Source organism: Gobio gobio, assembly GCF_949357685.1.
Source record: "Gobio gobio genome assembly, chromosome: 24".
Lineage (NCBI taxonomy): Eukaryota > Metazoa > Chordata > Actinopteri > Cypriniformes > Gobionidae > Gobio > Gobio gobio.
The window spans coordinates 7,475,483-7,499,205 of NC_137120.1; the positions used below are offsets into that span (position 1 = coordinate 7,475,483).

At 45.9% G+C, this 23,723-nt stretch overlaps 1 protein-coding gene across 1 annotated transcript in view; it reads right to left on the reverse strand.

Annotated features, from left to right (window-relative positions):
- The window catches only part of LOC307120267 (uncharacterized protein), a 49,931-nt gene extending 26,208 nt beyond the window's left edge, over positions 1–23,723 (reverse strand). The window contains exons 1-2 of the mRNA XM_079807205.1: positions 23,557–23,723; positions 22,902–23,228 (exon numbers count right to left, since the gene is read on the reverse strand). Coding sequence (XP_079663331.1) covers positions 22,902–23,228; positions 23,557–23,605 — 376 coding nt within the window. The 5' untranslated portion in view covers positions 23,606–23,723. The remainder of the gene's footprint in view (positions 1–22,901; positions 23,229–23,556) is intronic.

Here is a 23,723-nt window from a genome sequence, read left to right on the forward strand (position 1 = left end):
CATTTCTATTTTTGGAATTCCAAAGGTTGTTCAGAGTGATCAGGGGACAAACTTTACATCTAATATGTTTCAAGAGGTTCTACGACAGCTTGGCATTAGACACAACAAATCCAGTGCGTACCATGCGGAAAGTCAGGGTGCCCTAGAACGTTTACACCAGACGTTAAAATCTTTGTTGAGGGCATATTGCACTGAGTTAAAAGGTGATTGGGAGGAAGGACTACCTTGGTTGTTGTTGGCCACACGTGAGGTTATACAGGAGAGTTTGGGATTTAGTCCCAATAAGTTAGTCTTTGGACATTGTGTAAGGGGACCCTTGGCAGTACTGAGTAATGATGCTTTACCGGAGGAGCCACCACAGAGTCTGATACAGTATATACAGGGTTTTCGTCGACGTTTAGTTTTGGCCGGGGAATTGGCAAAAGAAAAGTTGGAGAAAACTCAGGGAAAGATGAAAGGCTGGTTTGATCGCAAGTCTGAGGTTCGCATATTTAGTCCAGGAGATCAGGTGTTAGCCTTATTTCCTTTACCAGATTCTCCTTTTGCTGCAAAGTTTTTAGGACCTTACACTGTGCTTCGAAAAGTGTCTGATCAAAATTATATTCTTTCTACCCCTGAGCGCAGGAAACATACCCAGTTGTGCCATGTGAATTTGTTAAAGCCCTTTTATTCTCGTAATGCTGCTCCTGAAGTCATTCGTTCCTCAGTTGCGTTAGCTAGTTTGAGTCAAATAGGTGACGGGCAACAGGATGTGAAATCCCCTGATGATGTCATTTTACAACCTCGCCTAAAAAACTCTGAGACCTTGGCTAATTTAGAAGGATGGGTAAAACATTTATCTTGCAAACAACGTTCTGAGTTAAATTCTATGCTGACTGAATTTTCTGTTCTTTTTTCAGATACTCCTTCTCGTACACACTTGATTGAACACGATATTGATGTAGGTGATGTTAAACCTGTCCGACAACGATTTTATCGTGTATCATTTGACAAACGTCAGAAATTGGAGGCTGAAGTTAATTACATGCTTGAAAACAACATAGCAAAGCCTTCCTTTTCAGATTGGGCTTCACCCTGTTTGTTAGTGGGAAAATCAGACGGCACTCAGCGTTTTTGCACCGATTATAGACGAGTAAATATCCTTACTAGACCTGACTCATTTCCATTGCCTAGGATGGAAGACTGCGTTGACCAAGTTGGATCAGCTAACTATGTCAGTAAATTTGATTTGCTCAAAGGGTACTGGCAAGTGCCTTTGACCGCCCGAGCACAGGAAATTTCCTCTTTCATTACACCATTTGGGTTATATTCTAACACCGTAATGAGCTTTGGTCTCAGAAATGCCCCAGCGACATTTCAGCGTTTAATGAACAGAGTGACAGCTGGTTTAGAGGGTTGTGCCGTATACCTGGATGACATTGTTGTCTATAGTGACACATGGGATCAACACCTTATCCGAATTCGTGCGCTGTTTGAGCGTTTGTCTGATGCCAAACTCACAGTCAACCTGGCAAAGTGTGAGTTTGCCAGGGCGACTGTGACTTATCTGGGCAAGGTTGTCGGAATGGGCAAAGTGCGGCCTGTACGTGCTAAAGTCATAGCGATTGACAAATTTCCTAGCCCTCAGACTAAACGTGAATTGATGCGATTTTTAGGAATGGCTGGGTATTACAGAAGTTTTTGTCCAAACTTTTCTTCTGTTGTTGCCCCACTTACAGATTTGTTGCAAGCAAAGGCTAAATTGTGTGGACTCCAAAATGTGAAAGCGCTTTTGAGAATGTCAAACGATTGCTCACATCGTCCCCTGTCCTGACGGCTCCTCGACTTGATAAACCATTCAATCTTCAGGTGGATGCTAGTCAGGTCGGAGCGGGAGCTGTTCTGCTGCAGGCTGATGAGAGTGGTATAAATCGCCCTGTCAGTTATTTCTCACGAAAATTCAATTCGTATCAGACCAATTATTCTACTATTGAGGAGGCGTTAGCATTGATTTGGTCCCTGCAGCATTTTGAGGTGTATTTGTCTTGTGGGACTATGCCAACCGTGGTGTACACAGATCATAACCCCCTTACGTTTCTTCACTCTCTGCAGAATCCGAATCAACGTCTTATTAGGTGGTCTCTTTTCTTACAGCCTTATGCTCTGGAGATTCGTCATGTAAAAGGCGTAGATAATATCTTAGCTGACGCTTTGTCCCGTGCCCCATATGGTGGAGAATAAAGTTTCTTGACTATTAATACTTCTCTTCTCTTCCCTTCTATCAGTCTTCAACTCCTTAATTTTGCTTTTTCCAGGCGCCGGGAGATTGCTGGTTTTGAAACTAAGAGATGGCTAGAGTTTGGGGAAGTTGCAATGATTAATGATCGATATTAACTTCACCCTAACTTTGGTAAGGTTGTTCTTTTTATATGTATGTTTTGGGGTTGGAACTTGTATAAGGTAGAGTTTCTAATGAGAATCTCTCCCTTTTTAAGGGGGGAGGTGTTACGGCTCAGTTTTGTTTTGGGTTTGTTGTGTTGCGTTCTCTTTCTCCTATAGGTTGCCAGATAAGGATCCACACCTGTCCTGAATTTGGAAAGCAGTATTTAAGACAGCTGTCCTTTGTGGGAGGGGGTGCTGACCCCTATTCTGCATTTTTGCTCAGGAATTGGACCTTCATATTGTTTTTCTCTTTATTGTTCGCTTCTTTTTTTGTTGAACATCTATTTTCTTTATTATGTAACCCCTAGACGTAAATAAATCTTTGGTCTAATTCATTTTTGGACTCTGATCCCTTTATTTTTGTTACTTCCTTGAGCCGGAATGTAACAAGTCCCTGAAAGGTAATAAACTAGGATAACAACCCCTCTAAACAGATATTTAACGTGGTGTCAAAATTAAGTGACCAAACTAAGCCATCACAACATTCTGGGGTCTTTCTTTATTTTTTGGAATCATGTCCGACCACAACTACCAATTGGCTGCTCTCCATGAGGCATGTGATGATTTTGACATTGAGGAAGAAATGAAAGCGGAGCAACATTCATCCATAGAAGACAAAATTAACAAAGAACATACGCCAATTAAACAGCCAAATCCAAAGAAACAGAGACACCAAAGTCAAATTGAGGACGCGATGACTGGTGCTGCAATTCTACATGCAGAACAAGCTCTGACCAGAAAAATGGACGAGCAGACGGAACTTTTGAAAAGCTTCGACAGACGTATTGAAGCTAACACAACCACGACTAAAGAAAACCGCGAAGAAATCTGCGTGCTTCAGAAAAAAAAGTAGGCCTTCAGAAAGAAAACAGCCTGTTAAAAGAAGCATGTGCAGAGCAAACCAGATACAAAAGAAGGTGGAATCTGAGGATGATTGGGCTCCCTGAAAAGGATGGGGAGGACACAAGAGAAGTTGTCATCGGGATACTGACAAGAGTTGTTCCAATGTCTGTGGAGCGGCTGTGAGACACCGTAGACACCGTTCACCGGCTGGGAAGGAAAGGCGACACTGCTACCTCAAACAACACACCGAGAGCCATCATCATTCAGTTCGGGGTGAGAACGGTGAGGGATGATGTCTGGAAGAAGTCGAAGGATGCGAGAGTGTGTAGAGACATGCGCATACGTTTCAAAGAAGACTTCTCGAAAGAAGACCGGGAGGCGCGTGCAAAACTGTGGCCACTGGTCAAAGAAGCCAGAAAGACAGGTAAAAGGGCATTCTTAAAGGAAGGATACGCACTGATCGACAACCGGAGAGTGGACCCAAAATGAGCACTTGTTTTGCTATCATTTAAATTGCTGTTAGAAATCCAGCCTGCATTCACGTTTGACTGAGAAATTTTAATTTGACTGTTTTGTTGACATAAACGCTCTGATATGTAAGTATTAACACTACCAGCACTTTGTTTGTAAATGCATCACCGAACATCAGAGTTTAAATAACCTGATGTTACGATAGGAGCATGGGCAATGATACGTTGATGACTCCAAATAGTTTTGCACAACAGCATATGACAGATACTGAATATGTACTTTGTTTACCTGTTTAAATGTTCTTAAAACTGGTCATCCTTTGATATTTTTTGTTTTGGTAGTCTACTAATAACTGCTTTATGGTTGCTAAAATTAAGAAAATACAACAAAGTAGGCAAAGTTGTTTTCATATTTAACTAGATCTTTGATAAAAATAGATGTTCGGTTTATAGTGTTCCTTTTCTCCCTCTATAGTGTTTAGAGGGTTAGTTACACTAAACATGTTGATTTAGGACTAATTACTCATTCCTGCGCATCGTTACATTCTTTTGTGCATTGTTTATTGGTTACTTATCACCTAAATGTTGTCCTTTATTTCTTTAAATACTAGGGGGTTGAAAGATAATGTAAAACGTAAGGCTATTTTTCTTTTCTGTAAGGAGCAAAGATCTAATTGTGTTTTTTTTTTTTGCAAGAAACCCACTCAGCTGAGGCTGACACAAAATGTAGAAAATTGCAATGGGGAGACTTTTGGGGAAATTATTGACCATAAAAGTGACTGCCGGATATTGGTTAATGGGCGCAACAGAAATTAACAGTATAAACTACATTTTATTATGCGTGTATGGTTACAACAAAAAAGCACAGAACAAAAATCTCTTCTCAGCCTTAAGTGGGTGCCTAGAAGAATGGAAAATGCTTTTTTCAACGGATAGAGTAATTACTCGTTGTAAAACCGCTGGTCTACACAGAAGAAAGCCCTGTCTTGTCTAGGCTCTGCCCGGGACGGGTTGTGTCGAGCCATTCGTTAGTCTGGTTGTTTGATGAGAAAAATATGAAATGTATTTGCAATAAACGCGAATCCGTACAGCTGCAGAAGCGCAGGACTTTTATTCTGCTGAGCGGAACTGAGGAAAAACCGATGACGAAATAGTTTGATCTTCGGCTGACCAATCAGCAGAAAGGGGCGTATAATTCCCGCCCATGTGTAGAAATCGAATATTCAAACTGTTTATTCATTTTTCTACCTCTGAACGAAAAACGAAAAATCAAGCAGAAATCTCGTTTTTCTGAAAAAACCCCCCGAAAAAATGAAAAACGATACTCGGTTACTTAACGTAACCTCGGTTCTCTCTAGAAGAGGGAACGAGTATTGCGTAAGTTCCTTACGCTACGGGAAAGTATTCTTTCTTCGAGATTTCTGAAAAACCCAAAATTATCCTTAATTTTGTAACATTGTCAACGCAGTGCGGCAGCCTGGCAGACCATAGCAGGCTATTCCAGCGTGCTATTGGCTGCTCTGCTGGCAACTGCAGCAGCCTATCGGTGAGCCCGCGTGACGTGGCGACCAATGAGGGCGCTTCGCGCCCACCTGGCTTCATTTGCCTACAGGTGGGGCGTGGCCACGTGTATATAAGCGGGGCTCACGGGCTGCATATTCGGTTTTCGTAGTTCTGAAGCGTAAAAGCCCGCGGGGCGCACGGCAAGGAACGCAATACTCGTTCCCTCTTCTAGAGAGAACCGAGGTTACATTAAGTAACCGAGTATCGTTCTCTTACGAGAGGTTCTCTCGTATTGCGTAAGTTCCTTACGCTACGGGAACATATTGTCAACGCCGTGCGCGCCTCGCATACAGCGTATGTATCCCAGGGAACCGGGGAAAAAACACTGCTCGGGCAGGGTGGCCGGTAAAGGAAACGGGCCACCACATATACGGACACTTCATTTGAACTGACGGGTGGTTACAACAGGTGGTTACAACACCCTGTCCCATGAATGAGGGAACGGCACCTGCCGGTCTCCTTCAAATTCACCACACCTTGTCTCATGAATGAGGGAACGGCAACGCCAGTCGCCTTCAAATTCACAATATCTTGTTATATGAGTGAGGTAACGGCACCGCCGGTCACCTTCAAACTCACAACAGCTCGTCTTGTAAATGAGGGAACGGCACCGCCGGTCTCCTTCAAATTCACATGAGCCTAGTACCGAACTTACTACCAGTATGTGAGCTATGTCTGCGCAGAATCACTGGGCAGAACCAACAGCCCTATTGAACTGATAACACTTTCGCCTGTAAGGCAGGAACTTCCAGATTGTAAAATCTCACGAACGTAGACGGGGAGGCCCAGCCTGCCGCCATACAGATATCGTGGATGGAAATCCCTCTGGCCCAAGCCCACGAAGAGGCTATGCCTCTGGTGGAGTGTGCTCTGACACCTAGCGGGCACTGCAGGTGTTCGGAAGCGTATGCAGTTGCAATCGCGTCCACTATCCACCTGGACAGGGTCTGTTTCGAGGAGGCGAGACCTTTAGCGCGCCCTCCAAACGAAACAAATAGCTGCTCAGAACGCCTGAAGGCGGCGGAGCGTGTGACATAAACCCTCAATGCCCTGACAGGGCAGAGGATATTGCCACCGTCCCCCTCGTCGGATGCTGGCAGAGCCGAGAGGGAGATAATCTGCGCCCTGAAGGGAGTGCCGATCGCTTTGGGGACATAACCATGCCTCGGTCTGAGAATGACCTTAGAGTCATTAGGACCGAACTCCATACACGTCGGGCTCACTGAGAGCGCGTGTAGATCCCCCACGCGTTTCACTGAAACCAGAGCTATCAGGAACGCGGTTTTTAGCGAAAGGAACCTTGGTTCCACAGTCTCGAGCGGTTCAAAGGGATGAGCCTTCAGGGCCTCTAGGACCAAGGCCAGATCCCATATAGGAACCAAAGGGGGCCGCGGGGGATTCATCCGTCTGGCTCCTCTGAGGAAACGGATGATGAGCTCGTTCCTTCCTAGCGTGCTACCTAGCGTCGTCTGAGCGAACGCTGCTATAGCCGCCACATACACTTTGAGCGTGGAAGGGGACCTGCCCAGTTCCAAAAGCTCTTGGAGGAAGGAGAGCACCCGCTGGACCCCACATTGCTGTGGGTCCAATCCCTTGGAAACACACCACCCAGTGAACACCGACCACTTAGAACTATATAACCGCCTCGTCGAGGGGGCTCTAGAGTGTGAAATCGTGTTCATAACCCCTTCGGGCAGGTCAACGGGTATCCGTTGGTCACCCATACATGCAGAGACCATCGCTCTGGATGGGGATGCCAAACTGACCCTCCTGCTTGAGAGAGGAGGTCTGCTCTCAGCGGAACTGGCCAGGGGGGTGAGTGCGACAGCTTCACCAGCTCTGGGTACCAAATCTGGTTCTCCCAGCGCGGCGCTATAAGGAGCACCGGGCGGCGCGTCTCCCTGATTTTCGCTATGACCTGGGGCAATAGGGAAATCGGCGGGAAAGCATACAGCGGGAGGCTGGGCCAAGGTTGGGACAGCGCATCCTCGCTTTTGGACAGAAACGTCGGGCAGCGGGCGTTCTCTTTTGTTGCAAAGAGGTCGAGCTCCGCTCTGCCGAATAGGCGCCATACCAGCTGGACTGTCTGGGGGTGCAGGGACCATTCTCCTGAGAGAATGAGGCCCCTGGACAGCTTGTCCGGGCCCACATTGAGGTGGCCCGGTATGTGCGCAGCTCTCAGCGAGCGCAGCGAGCTGTCTGCCCACACGAGCAGGCGTTCTGTCAGATTGCCCAGACACCTGGACCTGACACCGCCCTGCCGGTTCACGTAGGACACCACTGTGGTATTGTCCGACCGGACCAACACGTGGTGTCCTCGTATAAGCGGGAGAAACTGCTTGAGCGCGTTCTCTACCGCTATCATCTCCAAACAGTTTATGTGTAGGAGTTTTTCCTCGCTCGACCAGAGGCCCGAGGCTGATCTGCCCTCGAAAACGGCGCCCCAACCCGTGGTGGAAGCGTCCGTCGAGATGACCTTGCGGTGTGAGATGGCTCCCATCGTCACTCCCCTCTGTTACCAGTCGGCTACTAACCAGGGCTCTAGGCTGAAACACAGCTCTGAGTCACTCTGATCCTGAAGCCTCCGGACGCCCAGGCTCTGTGAGGCACTCGGGCGTTTAACCAGCATTGCAGCGGGCGCATGCGCATTAAGCCCAGCTGGAGCACAGCTGCAGCTGAGGCCATACGTTCCAGCATCCTCTGAAAGAGCTTGAGAGGTGCGATTTTGCCCGGCCGGAAGTACTCAGCCATGCGCTGAACTTGGCGCGCGCGTTGGGGTGACAGGCGGGCTGACATTGCCACAGTGTCCAGATTCAAACCCAGAAATGAGGTTGATTGCGTGGACACTAATGAGCTCTTGGTCCAATTGACCGTGAGCCCCAGGCTGTCCAGATGGCTGAGCAGCATTGCCCTGTGGGCGAGGAGCTCGGCCTCTGACTGCACCAGGATGAGCCAATCGTCCAGATAGTTCAACACTCGCATCCCTCTTTTTCTCAGAGGAGCGAGGGCCGCGTCCATGCACTTCGTAAATGTACGGGGTGCTAGTGACAGGCCGAACGGAAGGACGGTGTATTGATAAGCCTGGCCGTCGAAGGCGAATCGTAAGAATGGCCTGTGACGTGGCGTTATCTTGATTTGAAAATATGCATCTTTCAAATCTAGGGAGATTAGCCAGTCTCTCGGGCGAGTATGCGCGAGGATCTGCTTGGTCGTGAGCATCTTGAACGATCTTCTCATAAGAGCTTTGTTCAGACGCCTCAGATCCAGAATCGGTCTGAGCGACCCATCCCTTTTTGGCACGAGAAAATACTGGCTGTAAAAGCCTGACTCGCTCATAGAATGGGGAACCGGTTCTATAGCCCCTTTGCACAGCAGCGTGGCTATTTCTGCTCGAAGTAGATGTGCTACTTCCTCGCTCACTCTCGTCTCTGTACGCGCACAGAAGCGCGGAGGGTGGCGAGCGAACTGCAGAGTGTAGCCGTGCTTCACTGTTTTCAGCACCCATTCTGATACACCTGGAATGGCTTCCCACGCTCTCGCGTGTGCCACACGGGATAGAACGGCCTCCGGGCTCAAAACGCCGCGCTTCGCGGGTTTGACGGCCTGTATAGGAGGGGCGGGCGCAGTGCGCACGCTCTCTGTGCTGTGGGCCAGCCGATCGCTCTCGATGGCTGGCCGCCTTACACACTGTATCTCTGCCGCTTCGAGCGGGGAGTGGCTTGTGTGTGGCCCTACACTCGTCGTTCCGGCCACCTTGGGCGGAGAACAAATGGTGTGTGGCGCGGCGCATGGCGCCGGGGGCAGAATGTTCGCGAAAATGTGTGAGCGCGTTTGAGCGGGCACAACTCTTACGCGTGGAACATGACCGGTTAAGAGTGGCTGTGTGACAGCGCGTGTGGTGATTAGGCGTGGGCGCAAATAAGCGGACACGTGACCTAACTCTAGCACTCGAGCGGCCGGTGGCCGCTTTATGTGAGTGAGAGACACGGGATTTGTGGTGCTTGGGTGCAGGGGTGAACACAAAAGTGGGCACGTTTACTGCATTTGAAAACACATACGGCGTGAGCCGTGCAACCAGAAATAAAAGCAACTTCGTGATTTCTCTGGTTCGTCGTAAAACGGCGGTTGTAGACAGGCGAGAGGGCAGTTTTGCCGGCTCGTTGGCTGCGTGAGAGCCATCTGCAGCAGCCACAGGAGTGGGGGCTGACAGGAAGAAGAGTTTTGACGGTGGTCCGGCCACGGCGGGACTTAACCGTCACTTCCCCCTTCTGCTAGGAGGACTTTGGAGGGGCTTCAGTTGGAAACAGGCGAGAGGGCGAGTCCGCCGGCTCGTAGGCTTTGTGGAAAACATCTGCAGTAGCCACAGGAGTGGGGACTGACAGGAAAACAGAGTTTTAACGGTGGTCCGGCCGCAGCGGGACTTAACCGTCTATTCTCTCCTTATGTATAGACGCCCAAAAATACTCGAGCGCCACGTGGTGCAAGTTAGCTTTCTGTATGTAAGAAAAGCTGGCCGCGAGCCCGGGGAAGCGGACAGTAAACATTTTTATCTGCCGCGAGAGCTGGGCTCGAACTCGGGTCTCCGGCGTTTCAGCCGCTGATTTTGCCGCTGTGCTACCGGGAGGGACACAATAGCGTTCAGTTAGCGCGAGCATACGGCAGTACGTCCTCGTGCTTATTGGCAGTCGTGCGTGCATAAAAGACAGGCTCGTTACTGCAATAGTAATATTTCCAGCCGCCTGAACTGGAGAGGGGGCTGAGAAATGCTAGAGAAAGGCGGTTCGTCCGGCCACAGCGGGACGAAAACACCCTCTGTTAATTTTCCGGTGAGTGCGGCGCGCACACGCGCGCTGAACATGCTCGTGACCGTGCGCACTCTCATTCCTTGCGAACGGCGCAATCTGCGCGGTCCAACAGGGGGGAGTGCGGGTTCGTTGGAGAGCATATGTCAGCGTCATGTCTCATGACGGCGTTTGTTCGCTGGCGTGCGTGTCTTAACAGGCTCGTGTACAGCAATATGAACAATTCCAGTCGCCTGAACTCATGAGGGGACTGAGAAATGTGCGCGAGGGTGGAACAGCTCTCTTGTAACGTAAAGAGAGCTGCAGGACCGTCCGTTTCTGCCATCCCTTGTATGTAAGCGGCGCATTAGCGCGGCATGAACAGAGGGGGGAGGAGGCTCGCTCCGAGACCGTTCATTTCTACCATCCCTTGCAAGCGGCGCGGTGGCGCGGCTTGAACAGAGGGGGAAGAGGCTCGCTCCGAGACCGTTCATTTCTACCATCCCTTGCAAGCGGCGCGGTGGCGCGGCTTGAACAGAGGGGGAGGAGGCTCGCTCCGAGACCGTTCATTTCTACCATCCCTCGCAAGCGGCGCGGTGGCGCGGCTTGAACAGAGGGGGAGGAGGCTCGCTCCGAGACCGTTCATTTCAACCATCCCTTATAAGCGGCGCGGTGGCGCGGCTTGAACAGAGGGGGGGAACAGCGGAGTGATGTCATCATAAAACTGCTCGAGTCGAGCCCGCAGGGTCGACATAGAGAGTTCCTCGCACTCGGGGCAATCGCCCGCGAGGAGTGCGGCGGCGGCGTGGTCACGGCCCAGACAGAGAGCGCAGACACATGGCGGTCTCTGGTGCTGAGCTGCACGTGGCACGAGCCGCAGGTGGAACGAGGCGTTTTGATAAAAACGCTCGTGCTCTTTTATGAAACGTGTGACGCAACGGCGAGAACACGTGCAATGAAAGGATATAATGCTGCCGGATAGCAGAGCAGGCACGGATGGCTGAAGGTAGCGCGATGCTGCCGGCTTCTTCAGGCGCTGTCCTCTGCTTGCTCGTCTGCACGTTCAACGGCGGCGGGTTCCAGATCCAGCGATGCGAAGGGCTTCGCTGAAGAAAAGAAAATCGAATATGCAGCCCGTGAGCCCCGCTTATATACACGTGGCCACGCCCCACCTGTAGGCAAATGAAGCCAGGTGGGCGCGAAGCGCCCTCATTGGTCGCCACGTCACGCGGGCTCACCGATAGGCTGCTGCAGTTGCCAGCAGAGCAGCCAATAGCACGCTGGAATAGCCTGCTATGGTCTGCCAGGCTGCCGCACTGCGTTGACAATGTTACAAAATTAAGGATAATTTTGGGTTTTTCAGAAATCTCGAAGAAAGAATACTTTCCCGTAGCGTAAGGAACTTACGCAATACGAGAGAACCTCTCGTAAGAGAACGAGCTGTTTTCTCATTTTTCAACTTTCAATATTAATTCAAAAAACGACTGAACGAATCATACACGGATTGACTTGGCAGTTTGACTGATGTCTAAGGGGAAATCACCTGGAATAGATGGGATAACTGTGGAGTTTTTATCTTTCTTTTGGAGTGATATCAGAGAAATGCTATATAATGCTTATTTAGACTGTATATCGAAAGGTCATCTTTCTCCCACTATGAAACATGGTATCATTACTCTAATTCCCAAACCTAACAAAGATAATCTTTTATTGGATAATTGGAGACCAATTACCTTGTTATGTAATGATTATAATTTACTGGCACTTCTCAATGAGGGATTATCACATATTATTGATGAGTGTCAATCTGCTTTCATGAGGGGTAGAAATATACATAATCATACCAGACTGCTACTAGACATGCTTGATATCAGATATCATTGATACTGATGCTTTTATTCTATTTCTCGATTTTTATAAGGCATTTGACACTGTTGAACATGACTTTTTATTTAAAATCTTAGATTTTTAGGATTTTGGGAACAATTTTTGCCACACATCCTCTTTTATATGGATAATATAGATTAATCAGTATCAGATTTAGTCAATATGATTATTCTTATGGGTAAATATCATATTCATTGCAGTAAGTGGAGATGTTCTAAGCCTTCTTTTGTTTGGTTTATAAATGATTTTAAATTGTTTTAAATTGCATCTAATTTTTTTAGTTGGCCAAATTGAATTTCTGTGAATTAAATTGCATCAATTCTCAGAAATTCAATTTGGCCAACTGAAAACTTTAGATGTGATCAGTCACTAGAAAATGTTCAATTGGAGACCTCAATTTTTTTACAGTGTACACTACCGGTCAAAAGTTTGAGAACGGTAAGATTTTAAAAATGTTTTTAAAGAAGTCTCTTTCTGCTCACCAAGGCTGCATTTATTTGATCAAAAATACAGCAAAAATAGTAATATTGTGAATTGTTTTACAATTTAAAATAACTTTTTTATATTTTAATATATTTTAAAATGCAATTTATTTCGGTGATTCAAAGCTGAATTTTCAGCATCATTACTCAAGACTTTAGAGTCATATAATCCTTCTGAAATCTTTTTTTTTTTCAGATGAATGCTGTTCTTTAGAACTTTCTATTCAACAAAGAATCCTAAAAAGAATGTTTTACACAATTGTTTTCAACACTGATAATAATCATAAATGTTTGTTGATCATCAAATCCTCATATGTGAATGATTTGTGAAGGGTCATGTGACACTGAAGACTGGAGTAATAATAAATTCAGCTTTGATCACAGAAATAAATTACACTTTACTATATATTCACATTATGAACAGTTCACAACAGAACTGTCACAAAATTACAGCTTTTTTGTATTTTTAATAACATAAATGCAGCCTTGGTGAGCAGAAGAGACTTCTGTAAAAACATTTAAAAATACCAGTAGTGTGTTTGTATATTAATCCTGGTGGGATTGAGCTATAGCGAAGTGCACGTTTACTAATACTTTGTTCAATTTGAATAAATTAATTTGCTTTGCAAGTAATTTTGTGATTCTGCATTTCCTTTTGTATGTTTTTTTTTATTGCGTGATATAGGTCTTAAATTTAATTCATAATGGTCTTTAAAAGGTCTTAAATTTGACTTGGTGAAACCTGCAGATACCCTGAGGTAAACAGGATAATGGATTACACATTTAGTGCTGCTTACTAAATGCACTACAATGTTGTAACCTGTAAATACACATTTGTTACTTATTGAAGTTATATTAAGTCATGTTAGAGATCGTTTCATTATTGTTTTCATTTTCCTTTCAGACTACAGCTTGCAGCGATGCATTACAATGAAAATGCAGGCCAATCACAGGCATCTACTGCAGCTGGTGATCTGCGATACTCAATTGTTTTCCCGAAGTTTAAGCATGGCGATTTCACAGTGAGAGCTCTGAAGAGCTAGCCTGGATGCCAGCCGAACTTAGCCCCGCCCACAACCTTTTTACTCGGGCAGTTCGGTCTGGACTTGATCGGTAGAGAAGTAATTATGCCCAAACAGAAACTGTTCGGACCAATGAAATTGTCAGGGCGGGCTTTAGACGATGATGGACATGTAATGATGATAAACAGTAACGTAATCATCCACGTCATCAAAGGCGCTTGGGTTGAGTTTGTTCGAATCCTAAACGGAGAACTTGTTCGTATATGCGTTCACCTTTACTATTTCTCTCAGAAATGATGATCGTGTTGTTAAGTACTCTGTGTATCCTTAAATTCTTTTTTACAACACCGGCAAAGATCGTTTACACTCATTTTTTTCTTCTAATGTTAGGCTACTTATTCCAGCGTTCTGGGGGGGTTCGAGAAAAAAAGGCATTTGGGGGGTAAATATGTTGAGTTCTGTTGACATTTGACAACTAACGTTATGCGTCGCTCCGTTGCTCTGATTGGTTGTAGGTCTATCCAATTGAGGTCTTTCCTGGTTCGGTTGAAACACGCCCCATAATCACAGCCCAACGGAGCAGAATCAGACTCATATTCTGACTAGAATTGAGTATGACGATGTCAGGCTACTGAAGAGCAGTCCTACCACAGGTAACTTGTACTTGTCTGAGTTATATCAGAAAAAAAAATTATAATAATTCTTTCTGAAGGCTACATTGACAAATTAATGGAGCTGCTGTTCTACCATGTGGTGGAAGACACTCAGCTGTACCTGGACTTCTCTGGACAAAAGACTTTGCCAGAAAAACTGTGCTCACTGCTCAGTTTATTCGGCCTGACAAGGAGGAGGCAGTGAGCAGACAAGTTTGTTAGCATTTGCTATGAGCATTAGCCATAATGCTAATGTTTTACCACTCAGACACTGGTCCCATTCTCTCTTGCGCTGCTGTTTCTCTAGTATCGTCGGCATCGGGAGTTAACACAGTTTGAGCCAGCGGCTTGAATCGGTAAGGCTCTGTGTCTACAAACAATTCACCCTCCTACATCAGGTGAAGGTTTGGGAGAAAAGTCCTCTACTTTGAATGACCGCTCTGTTGCAAAACTACTGGTGTCACTCCAGTCATTCTCCATCTTTTCGAGTCTGACAGCTGTCAATCAATCCGTCACAGCGGGTCTCAGGTGCACACCCCCCGCTCAGCCCCGCCCTCGGCTCATCTCCACTGGGCTCTGCCCACTTTAAATTTTTAAAATATTGCCAGTTAGGCTGCGATCAGGGGTTTAGTTACCCTTTAAGAAAAAAATACTAAGAAAAAGTAGCAAGAGATCTGGAATAAGGATACAAAGGGAAGACATTTACATAAAATAAAATAAAAAACATGTAGAAATGAATCAAAATATTTGTGGCAGAGACCGGAAGTAAGTTTGATTAAGGCTTGGTCATACAGGAGTGAATTCTTTATTGGCATTAATGGGAATTCATGGAAAGGGTTTATTCGAATATTGTGGGGGAAAAACTGTAGATGCTATGTACAGGAGAGAAGGGAATTAATACAATATCTAAACTATAATGGACATAAAGATAAGAAGGTGGATTATCTATTATGAATAGAGGTTAAAAGATACAGGTTAGGATATAGAATTTTAATACAATACATATATAGTACACGTTTGAGCAATATAATTTAAATATATCATAACACAGATTTGTGTTGTAAATAATGCTTGAATTTGGATCGGGAGGGACTCAGTGTGGAAGCTGGATGAGCACCACCTGACACCTGAGTCTTGATTAATCTAGATTTGGGGTAAGCTATTTTTTTTAAGCAATCAAGAGAAAAAAATAAATAGAAAAATATATAGACATGTAAAACGAGACATTAAACTGAAGTATGAACAGGGGGTGGCGGCATGTGCTCATGAAATGAAAGAAGAAGAAAGAAGAGGCTCCAGTGAATAGAGTGGTGCAGGTATGACATCAGAACCCGGAAGACTAATTTGTTACTGATTCCTTCGAGATTTTCCTATGGGTTTTATAATGTTTATTAAAAAATTTTATGAGTAAAATAAAGCCTGTAGCAAACATAACTTGTCGATACTTTAACGTTTTGTTCTACAACATACACTGCACACACATCCAAACTGTCTTATCTAGTTACTTATTAGAATCATACATTTTCAAAAATAAACATAACTGCTTAAAAATTTACATTTTTGCTAAATGTCATCTCTGCAGCACTCTATAAACTAACTGAAGTTTGAAAATAGTTTTTAAAGGTCCCATGGCATGAAATTTTCATTTTATGAGGTATTTCAACATTAATATGAGTTCCCCTAGCCTGAATATTGTCCCCAAGTGGATAGAAATGTTGATCGGTATAAAACCGAGTTCTGGCTGTCTTTCTCTGCCTTTGAGAAAATGACAGGCCAGACGAGCCAATCCTGAAGTCTCCTGGTTTGACGTCCAAGCAGGAACGGTTCCCTCCCTTTCCCCCGCCCAGAGAATCTGGCTCGCCCATGCAAACACTCGAGATCATTAACGTTACTTGTGAACGAGTGAACACTGGCAGTTTATCAGTGTTTGGATGTACAAATGAAAACAGAAGTCTTTCTTCAGTTCCTTCTGATCTGTGATCATTGATTTCTTATGTGTAGCTTATTATTTATTATTTGTGGACACGCAGCGGCTTCTCTCTCTCCCGACAGAACAGTGTTTTCGTGTTTTCTATCTTGTGAGTCAGTGTTTTTGTACGTCCTCGTCGCGTCTATCGGTTCTAAAATGTGCATACAGTCTTTTCTGTTTAACATCAGCAGTAACATCTTTAGAGATAAACTTCACACACGCTGAAGCTCGGTCTCCAACATCCCCGACCCCCAGTACTGCATCTGGCCCACAGCGGAGGCACCAAACGCGGCGTGAGATTAAGCAGAAGGGGGGTAAACGTGAGGGTATCCGGCTAGGCTAGCCAGCTTTCCCCACAATAAACTGGATTACATTCGATTACTGCTGTTGTGTCTTTGTTTGCGCTGTGTAACGTTACTCAATGCGCGTCAATGACGCTATTCATATGATTGGAACATATATAGAAATAATGCTATACTCAACACTTACTAACTCGTTCATCTCGCTGTAATGGTACATTGCATGTGTTACAAAGTTGGTAGAATAATGATGAAGAGGACTCGGTGTGACTGGGACTCGTGTTTATTCAGAACTCTCAGATACAAACACAATAAACTCGCGCTGACTGACAGCGCTCTCATAACTCAGTAGTTACTATAAATAACTTTGTTAGCAATCACTTCGTCTCCGTGATGTCCGGTTCGCGAACGAATCATTCTTTTGAATCGGTTCTTTTTAGTGAACCGAACCAGTTCACCAAATCGGACTGAATCGTTCTAAACGGTTCGCGTCGAGTCAGCGCTGATCCATAATTTACTAAAGTTACTAACTTTCTGACATGAGTGACAGCCCCTCCGACTAGAAATAAACTAATAAACTGAAGTATATGCTAGTAACTACAACAGTTCACCCTGAACTGAGACATGCTGAGAGAACTGATGAGAAGTGAACACAGGTCCATCCGTCTCTCTGGCAGACTCGTGCCTGCTCGTGCCTCGTTAAACCACGCCCCCTCCGCTCATTTAAAATGCAAAGATGTCAGCCAATCACAACAGTGGGCGTTTTTACTGAAGTCTCACAGCAGACACGCCTCTTGAAGCAGGGCATTCAGCCACAGGGCAAACAGCATTATAGAAAAAATGCCTTTTATTTCTAAATTATGACATTTTATGATGTAAAAATCATACTAATAATATAAGTACACCTCAGAAAACACTATAAAATAATAGAAAAATGCCATGCCATGGGACCTTTAAATTATTACAAACTTTGGAAAGGTATATAGAAACAGCAGTGTGGGAAAATAAATGGCCAGTATGTCAACTGCAAACCCTACGGTGTAACGGTGAGGTTGTCTTAGGAACAAACTGAAGAATCAGAAGATCAAACCCAAACAAAATCTTTAATAATGATACTCAGGAACAGGCAGAAAGGCAAGGAGAAACACTAACACAACAGTTACTGGACAACTGAAGGCAAGTGAAGTGAAGGCAAGGGTACAACTTAAGTATTGAATACAAACAAGGTAGTTGACTAAACACAGCTGACAGTGACCATGGAAACAAAGGAGTGGTGGGAAAATTAACAAAGGAACAAAATCAAACGCATTACAAACACAACAAAAAGAGTCCACCCTTGAGACCCTCTGTCAGCAGCACCCTGGACTCGGGACAGGAGACAAAGTGCTCTCTGGACTCGGGACAGGAGACAAAGTGCTCTCTGGACTCGAGACAGGAGACAAAGTGCTCTCGGGACAGGAGACAAAGTGCTCATGGAACAGGAGGCAAAGTGCTCTCTGGACTCGGGACAGGAGGCAAAGTGCTCATGGAACAGGAGGCAAAGTGCTCTCTGGACTCGGGACAGGAGGCAAAGTGCTCATGGAACAGGAGGTAAAGTGCTCTCTGGACTCGGGACAGGAGACAAAGTGCTCTCTGGACTCGAGACAGGAGACAAAGTGCTCTCGGGACAGGAGACAAAGTGCTCATGGAACAGGAGGCAAAGTGCTCTCTGGACTCGGGACAGGAGGCAAAGTGCTCATGGAACAGGAGGCAAAGTGCTCTCTGGACTCGGGACAGGAGGCAAAGTGCTCTCGGGACAGGAGGCAAAGTGCTCTCTGGACAGGAGGCAAAGTGCTCTCGGGACAGGAGGCAAAGTGCTCTTGGGACAGGAGGCAAAGTGCTCTCTGGACTCGGGACAGGAGACAAAGTGCTCTCTGGACTCGGGACAGGAGGCAAAGTGCTCTCTGGACTCGGGAGAGGAGACAAAGTGCTCTCTGGACAGGAGGCAAAGTGCTCTCTGGACTCGGGAGAGGAGACAAAGTGCTCTCGGGACAGGAGGCAAAGTGCTCTCTGGACTCGGGAGAGGAGACAAAGTGCTCTCTGGACTCGGGACAGGAGGCAAAGTGCTCTCTGGACTCGGGAGAGGAGACAAAGTGCTCTCTGGACTCGGGAAAGGAGACAAAGTGCTCTCTGGACTCGGGACAGGAGGCAAAGTGCTCTCGGGACAGGAGGCAAAGTGCTCTCTGGGTTTTATAATGTTTATTAAAAATTTTTATGAGTAAAATAAAGCCTGTAGCAAACATAACTTGTCGATACTTTAACGTTTTGTTCTACAACATACACTGCACACACATCCAAACTGTCTTATCTAGTTACTTATTAGAATCATACATTTTCAAAAATAAACATAACTGCTTAAAAATTTACATTTTTGCTAAATGTCATCTCTGCAGCACTCTATAAACTAACTGAAGTTTGAAAATAGTTTTTAAATTATTACAAACTTTGGAAAGGTATATAGAAACAGCAGTGTGGGAAAATAAATGGCCAGTATGTCAACTGCAAGCCCTACGGTGTAACGGTGAGGTTGTCTTAGGAACAAACTGAAGAATCAGAAGATCAAACCCAAACAAAATCTTTAATAATGATACTCAGGAACAGGCAGAAAGGCAAGGAGAAACACTAACACAACAGTTACTGGACAACTGAAGGCAAGTGAAGTGAAGGCAAGGGTACAACTTAAGTATTGAATACAAACAAGGTAGTTGACTAAACACAGCTGACAGTGACCATGGAAACAAAGGAGTGGTGGGAAAATTAACAAAGGAACAAAATCAAACGCATTACAAACACAACAAAAAGAGTCCACCCTTGAGACCCTCTGTCAGCAGCACCCTGGACTCGGGACAGGAGACAAAGTGCTCTCTGGACTCGGGACAGGAGACAAAGTGCTCTCTGGACTCGAGACAGGAGACAAAGTGCTCTCGGGACAGGAGACAAAGTGCTCATGGAACAGGAGGCAAAGTGCTCTCTGGACTCGGGACAGGAGGCAAAGTGCTCATGGAACAGGAGGCAAAGTGCTCTCTGGACTCGGGACAGGAGGCAAAGTGCTCATGGAACAGGAGGCAAAGTGCTCTCTGGACTCGGGACAGGAGACAAAGTGCTCTCTGGACTCGAGACAGGAGACAAAGTGCTCTCGGGACAGGAGACAAAGTGCTCATGGAACAGGAGGCAAAGTGCTCTCTGGACTCGGGACAGGAGGCAAAGTGCTCATGGAACAGGAGGCAAAGTGCTCTCTGGACTCGGGACAGGAGGCAAAGTGCTCTCGGGACAGGAGGCAAAGTGCTCTCTGGACAGGAGGCAAAGTGCTCTCGGGACAGGAGGCAAAGTGCTCTTGGGACAGGAGGCAAAGTGCTCTCTGGACTCGGGACAGGAGACAAAGTGCTCTCTGGACTCGGGACAGGAGGCAAAGTGCTCTCTGGACTCGGGAGAGGAGACAAAGTGCTCTCTGGACAGGAGGCAAAGTGCTCTCGGGACAGGAGGCAAAGTGCTCTCTGGACTCGGGAGAGGAGACAAAGTGCTCTCTGGACTCGGGACAGGAGGCAAAGTGCTCTCTGGACTCGGGAGAGGAGACAAAGTGCTCTCTGGACTCGGGAAAGGAGACAAAGTGCTCTCTGGACTCGGGACAGGAGGCAAAGTGCTCTCGGGACAGGAGGCAAAGTGCTCTCTGGACTCGGGAGAGGAGACAAAGTGCTCTCTGGACTCGGGACAGGAGGCAAAGTGCTCTCTGGACTCGGGAGAGGAGACAAAGTGCTCTCTGGACTCGGTAAAAGAGACAAAGTGCTCTCTGGACTCGGGAGAGGAGACAAAGTGCTCTCTGGACTCGGGAGAGGAGACAAAGTGCTCTCTGGACAGGAGGCAAAGTGCTCTCGGGACAGGAGGCAAAGTGCTCTCTGGACTCGGGAGAGGAGACAAAGTGCTCTCTGGACTCGGGAGAGGAGACAAAGTGCTCTCTGGACTCGGGACAGGAGCCAAAGTGCTCTCTGGACTCGGGAGAGGAGACAAAGTGCTCTCTGGACTCGGGAGAGGAGACAAAGTGCTCTCTGGACTCGGGAGAGGAGACAAAGTGCTCTCTGGACTCGGGAGAGGAGACAAAGTGCTCTCTGGACTCAGGAGAGGAGACAAAGTGCTCTCTGGACTCGGGAGAGGAGACAAAGTGCTCTCTGGACTCGGGACAGGAGCCAAAGTGCTCTCTGGACTCGGGAGAGGAGACAAAGTGCTCTCTGGACTCGGGAGAGGAGACAAAGTGCTCTCTGGACTCGGGAGAGGAGACAAAGTGCTCTCTGGACTCGGGAGAGGAGACAAAGTGCTCTCTGGACTCGGGACAGGAGCCAAAGTGCTCTCTGGACTCGGGAGAGGAGACAAAGTGCTCTCTGGACTCGGGAGAGGAGACAAAGTGCTCTCTGGACTCGGAAGAGGAGACAAAGTGCTCTCTGGACTCGGGAGAGGAGACAAAGTACTCTCTGGACTCGGGACAGGAGCCAAAGTGCTCTCTGGACTCGGGACAGGAGACAAAGTGCTCTCTGGACTCGGGAGAGGAGACAAAGTGCTCTCTGGACTCGGGAAAGGAGACAAAGTGCTCTTGGAACAGGAGGCAAAGTGCTCTCTGGACTCGGGACAGGAGACAAAGTGCTCTCTGGACTCGGGACGGGAGACAAAGTGCTCTCTGGACTCGGGAGAGGAGACAAAGTGCTCTCTGGACTCGGGACAGGAGACAAAGTGCTCTTGGAACAGAAGGCAAAGTGCTCTCGGGACAGGAGGCAAAGTGCTCTTGGAACAGAAGGCAAAGTGCTCTCGGGACAGGAGGCAAAGTGCTCTCTGGACAGGAGACAATGTGCTGGACAGGGACTGGAGACATCACAGGGCCCTGGGCGGGGACTGGAGGCATCACTGGACGGGGACAGGAGACGTCAATGGACCCTGGACTGGGACAGGAGACGTCACTTGACCTTGGATGGGGACAGAAAGTGGTTCGGACCAAAAGTCTATTAGCCAGTGTTCCCTCACTGGACTCTGCACAGGACCTGGACTAGAGTGATCTCTGGATCGGACTCTGGATATGAGGACCCGAGAATGGGACACCTCTTAAAAGCTGTCCAAACAGAAATTATGTTAGGTCCACGCTGTTTGAGACCAGCTTCTGGGCTCGAGGGAAGACTGGTGACCTGGCTGTGATGATCCCAATGGACTGGTATGTGGAGGGTGCAGGTTTAGGGTGAGCTGGAGTACCTACATGCTTTCGGATAGGGACTGAATGATGATTGTTATTGTCCTCATAAACAGCATCAACTACGAAATCAGAACCATTTAAACAGAGGACATAATTAATAAAGTCTGCTATGGACCTATAACAATCGCCAGGAGAAAGGAATCGAAATAAGTCATTTGTCCAGTCCAATCCGAAAGCAGGCATTGACCATAGCATCACTCCAGCTCACCTGATATGAATAGTCAAGGCATTCCTCCACATACCACTCCAGAGGTCAACCCTCCTGCAGGATATTGAGGAGACGATCCTCAGCCATGTGTTTTGTAGTAGGTCCAGTCATCTGTAACAGTGAGGTTGTCTTAGGAACAAACTGAAGAAGATCAAATCCAAACAAAACCTTTAATAATGATACTCAGGAACAGGCAGAGAAACACAGGTTAACACAACAGTGACTAGACAAAGAGTGAAGGCAAGGGTAGGCTACAACTTAAGTATTGAACACAAACAAGGTAATTGACTAAAGTTACAAACACAACTTTGACACCTGTCACATATTTACCAATTTGGACTTTTATGTTGAGGTGTCGTGTTTTAGCTTACTGTTTTAGTCTTGTAGACTGTTTGTAGTTTTATTTGTTGGTTAGAAACAACGCTTGCTCCCAACTGTTAACTTTGTTATCCATGTGTGTTGTTCCTTGTCTAGTCTTTTCATTTCATGGATGTGATGCTGGCGTACTTGGTTCTTTTATCTTAGTTATTATTATGAATAAAATATTAAGCTGCATTTGGTTCCTGCTCTCTTTTTGTCTCTTATTTTACCTGGCATAACAGTCTCTGCTCCAAGCACATTTTTCTTATTCAAAACAATTGTACAGTGACAGTAAATTGGAATCTTCTAATGTAAATATGCCAAATTTGTAGTATATAATAGAGTGAACAAAGGCAGCACAATTATGACAAATCATAATTGTCGATTATTCCCTTGAAATTGTAATTGCGATTATTCTATAACATTAAGCCTCAAAAGTAAAAAAATACATTGGTTTGGTTTCTTTAAATAAAAAAATAAAAACTATGGGGAAAACTATTAAGATAATCTGTTTATTTTCTTTCTACAGGTTGAGTACACAGAATAATATAAGTGGACTTTTTTGTAATTGCGATTATTGAATGATTACATAATTGTGGCATCTGTAATTGTAATCACGATTACAAATTTGATTAATTGTGCAGCCCTAGAGTGATCTGTAATTGTCTACTCACCAGTGACAGTAACAGTGAATCTGTGTTCAGTCTCTGATCTGCTGGTGCTGATGGTCACTTCATAGAGTCCAGAGTCTGTGTTTCTGGTGTTTGTGATGGTCAGAGATCCAGTCTTCTTGTCCAGCTTCAGTCTGCCTCTGAATCTCCCATTAAGAGCATCATCATGTATAGAGATCTTACTGAAATCTCCATTGGTTTTAACTAAAAGATTCCTGTTAGCACCAAATGTCCACATTATCTCATCATCTGCCTGTAGTTCAGTAACATTAATCTGTAGAGTGACAGATTCTCCCTCCATCACTGACTTCAGCTCATCACCAAACACACCTGAAGAACAGACACAGTCTCTCACTCACACATATTAAAGTTATGTTTAATAAATCTATAACTGAAGTTTGAAGTAGTTTTGAAATTAAAACAAACTATAGAAAGATAGAAACCACAAAAGATCAGCAGTGTGGGAAAATAAATGGCCAGGTGCAAAATACAGGTATCTGAATGAACACATCTTCATATATTTTACATTTTGGTTTAATGTTGAGAGTTAGTAAATAGTACAGTGGAAATCTCCATTGTTATTTTTTGATGTGAAACTGAATTAGAGCTCCACATAAACAACATGCAACTATGAATCATAAACATGTCTATAACTTACCAACCAGACGGCAACAGCACAAACAGCAAAAAGCAAAGGTGTGAAACATTTTCTTCAACAGTTCTGAACTAGTTTCAGTCAAGTCTGAAAACTTGTGAATGTCTGCAGTAAAGATGTGAAGAGAAGAGGCTGTTGACAGTGTTAACTGTTTGCGAACTGCCTCCAGA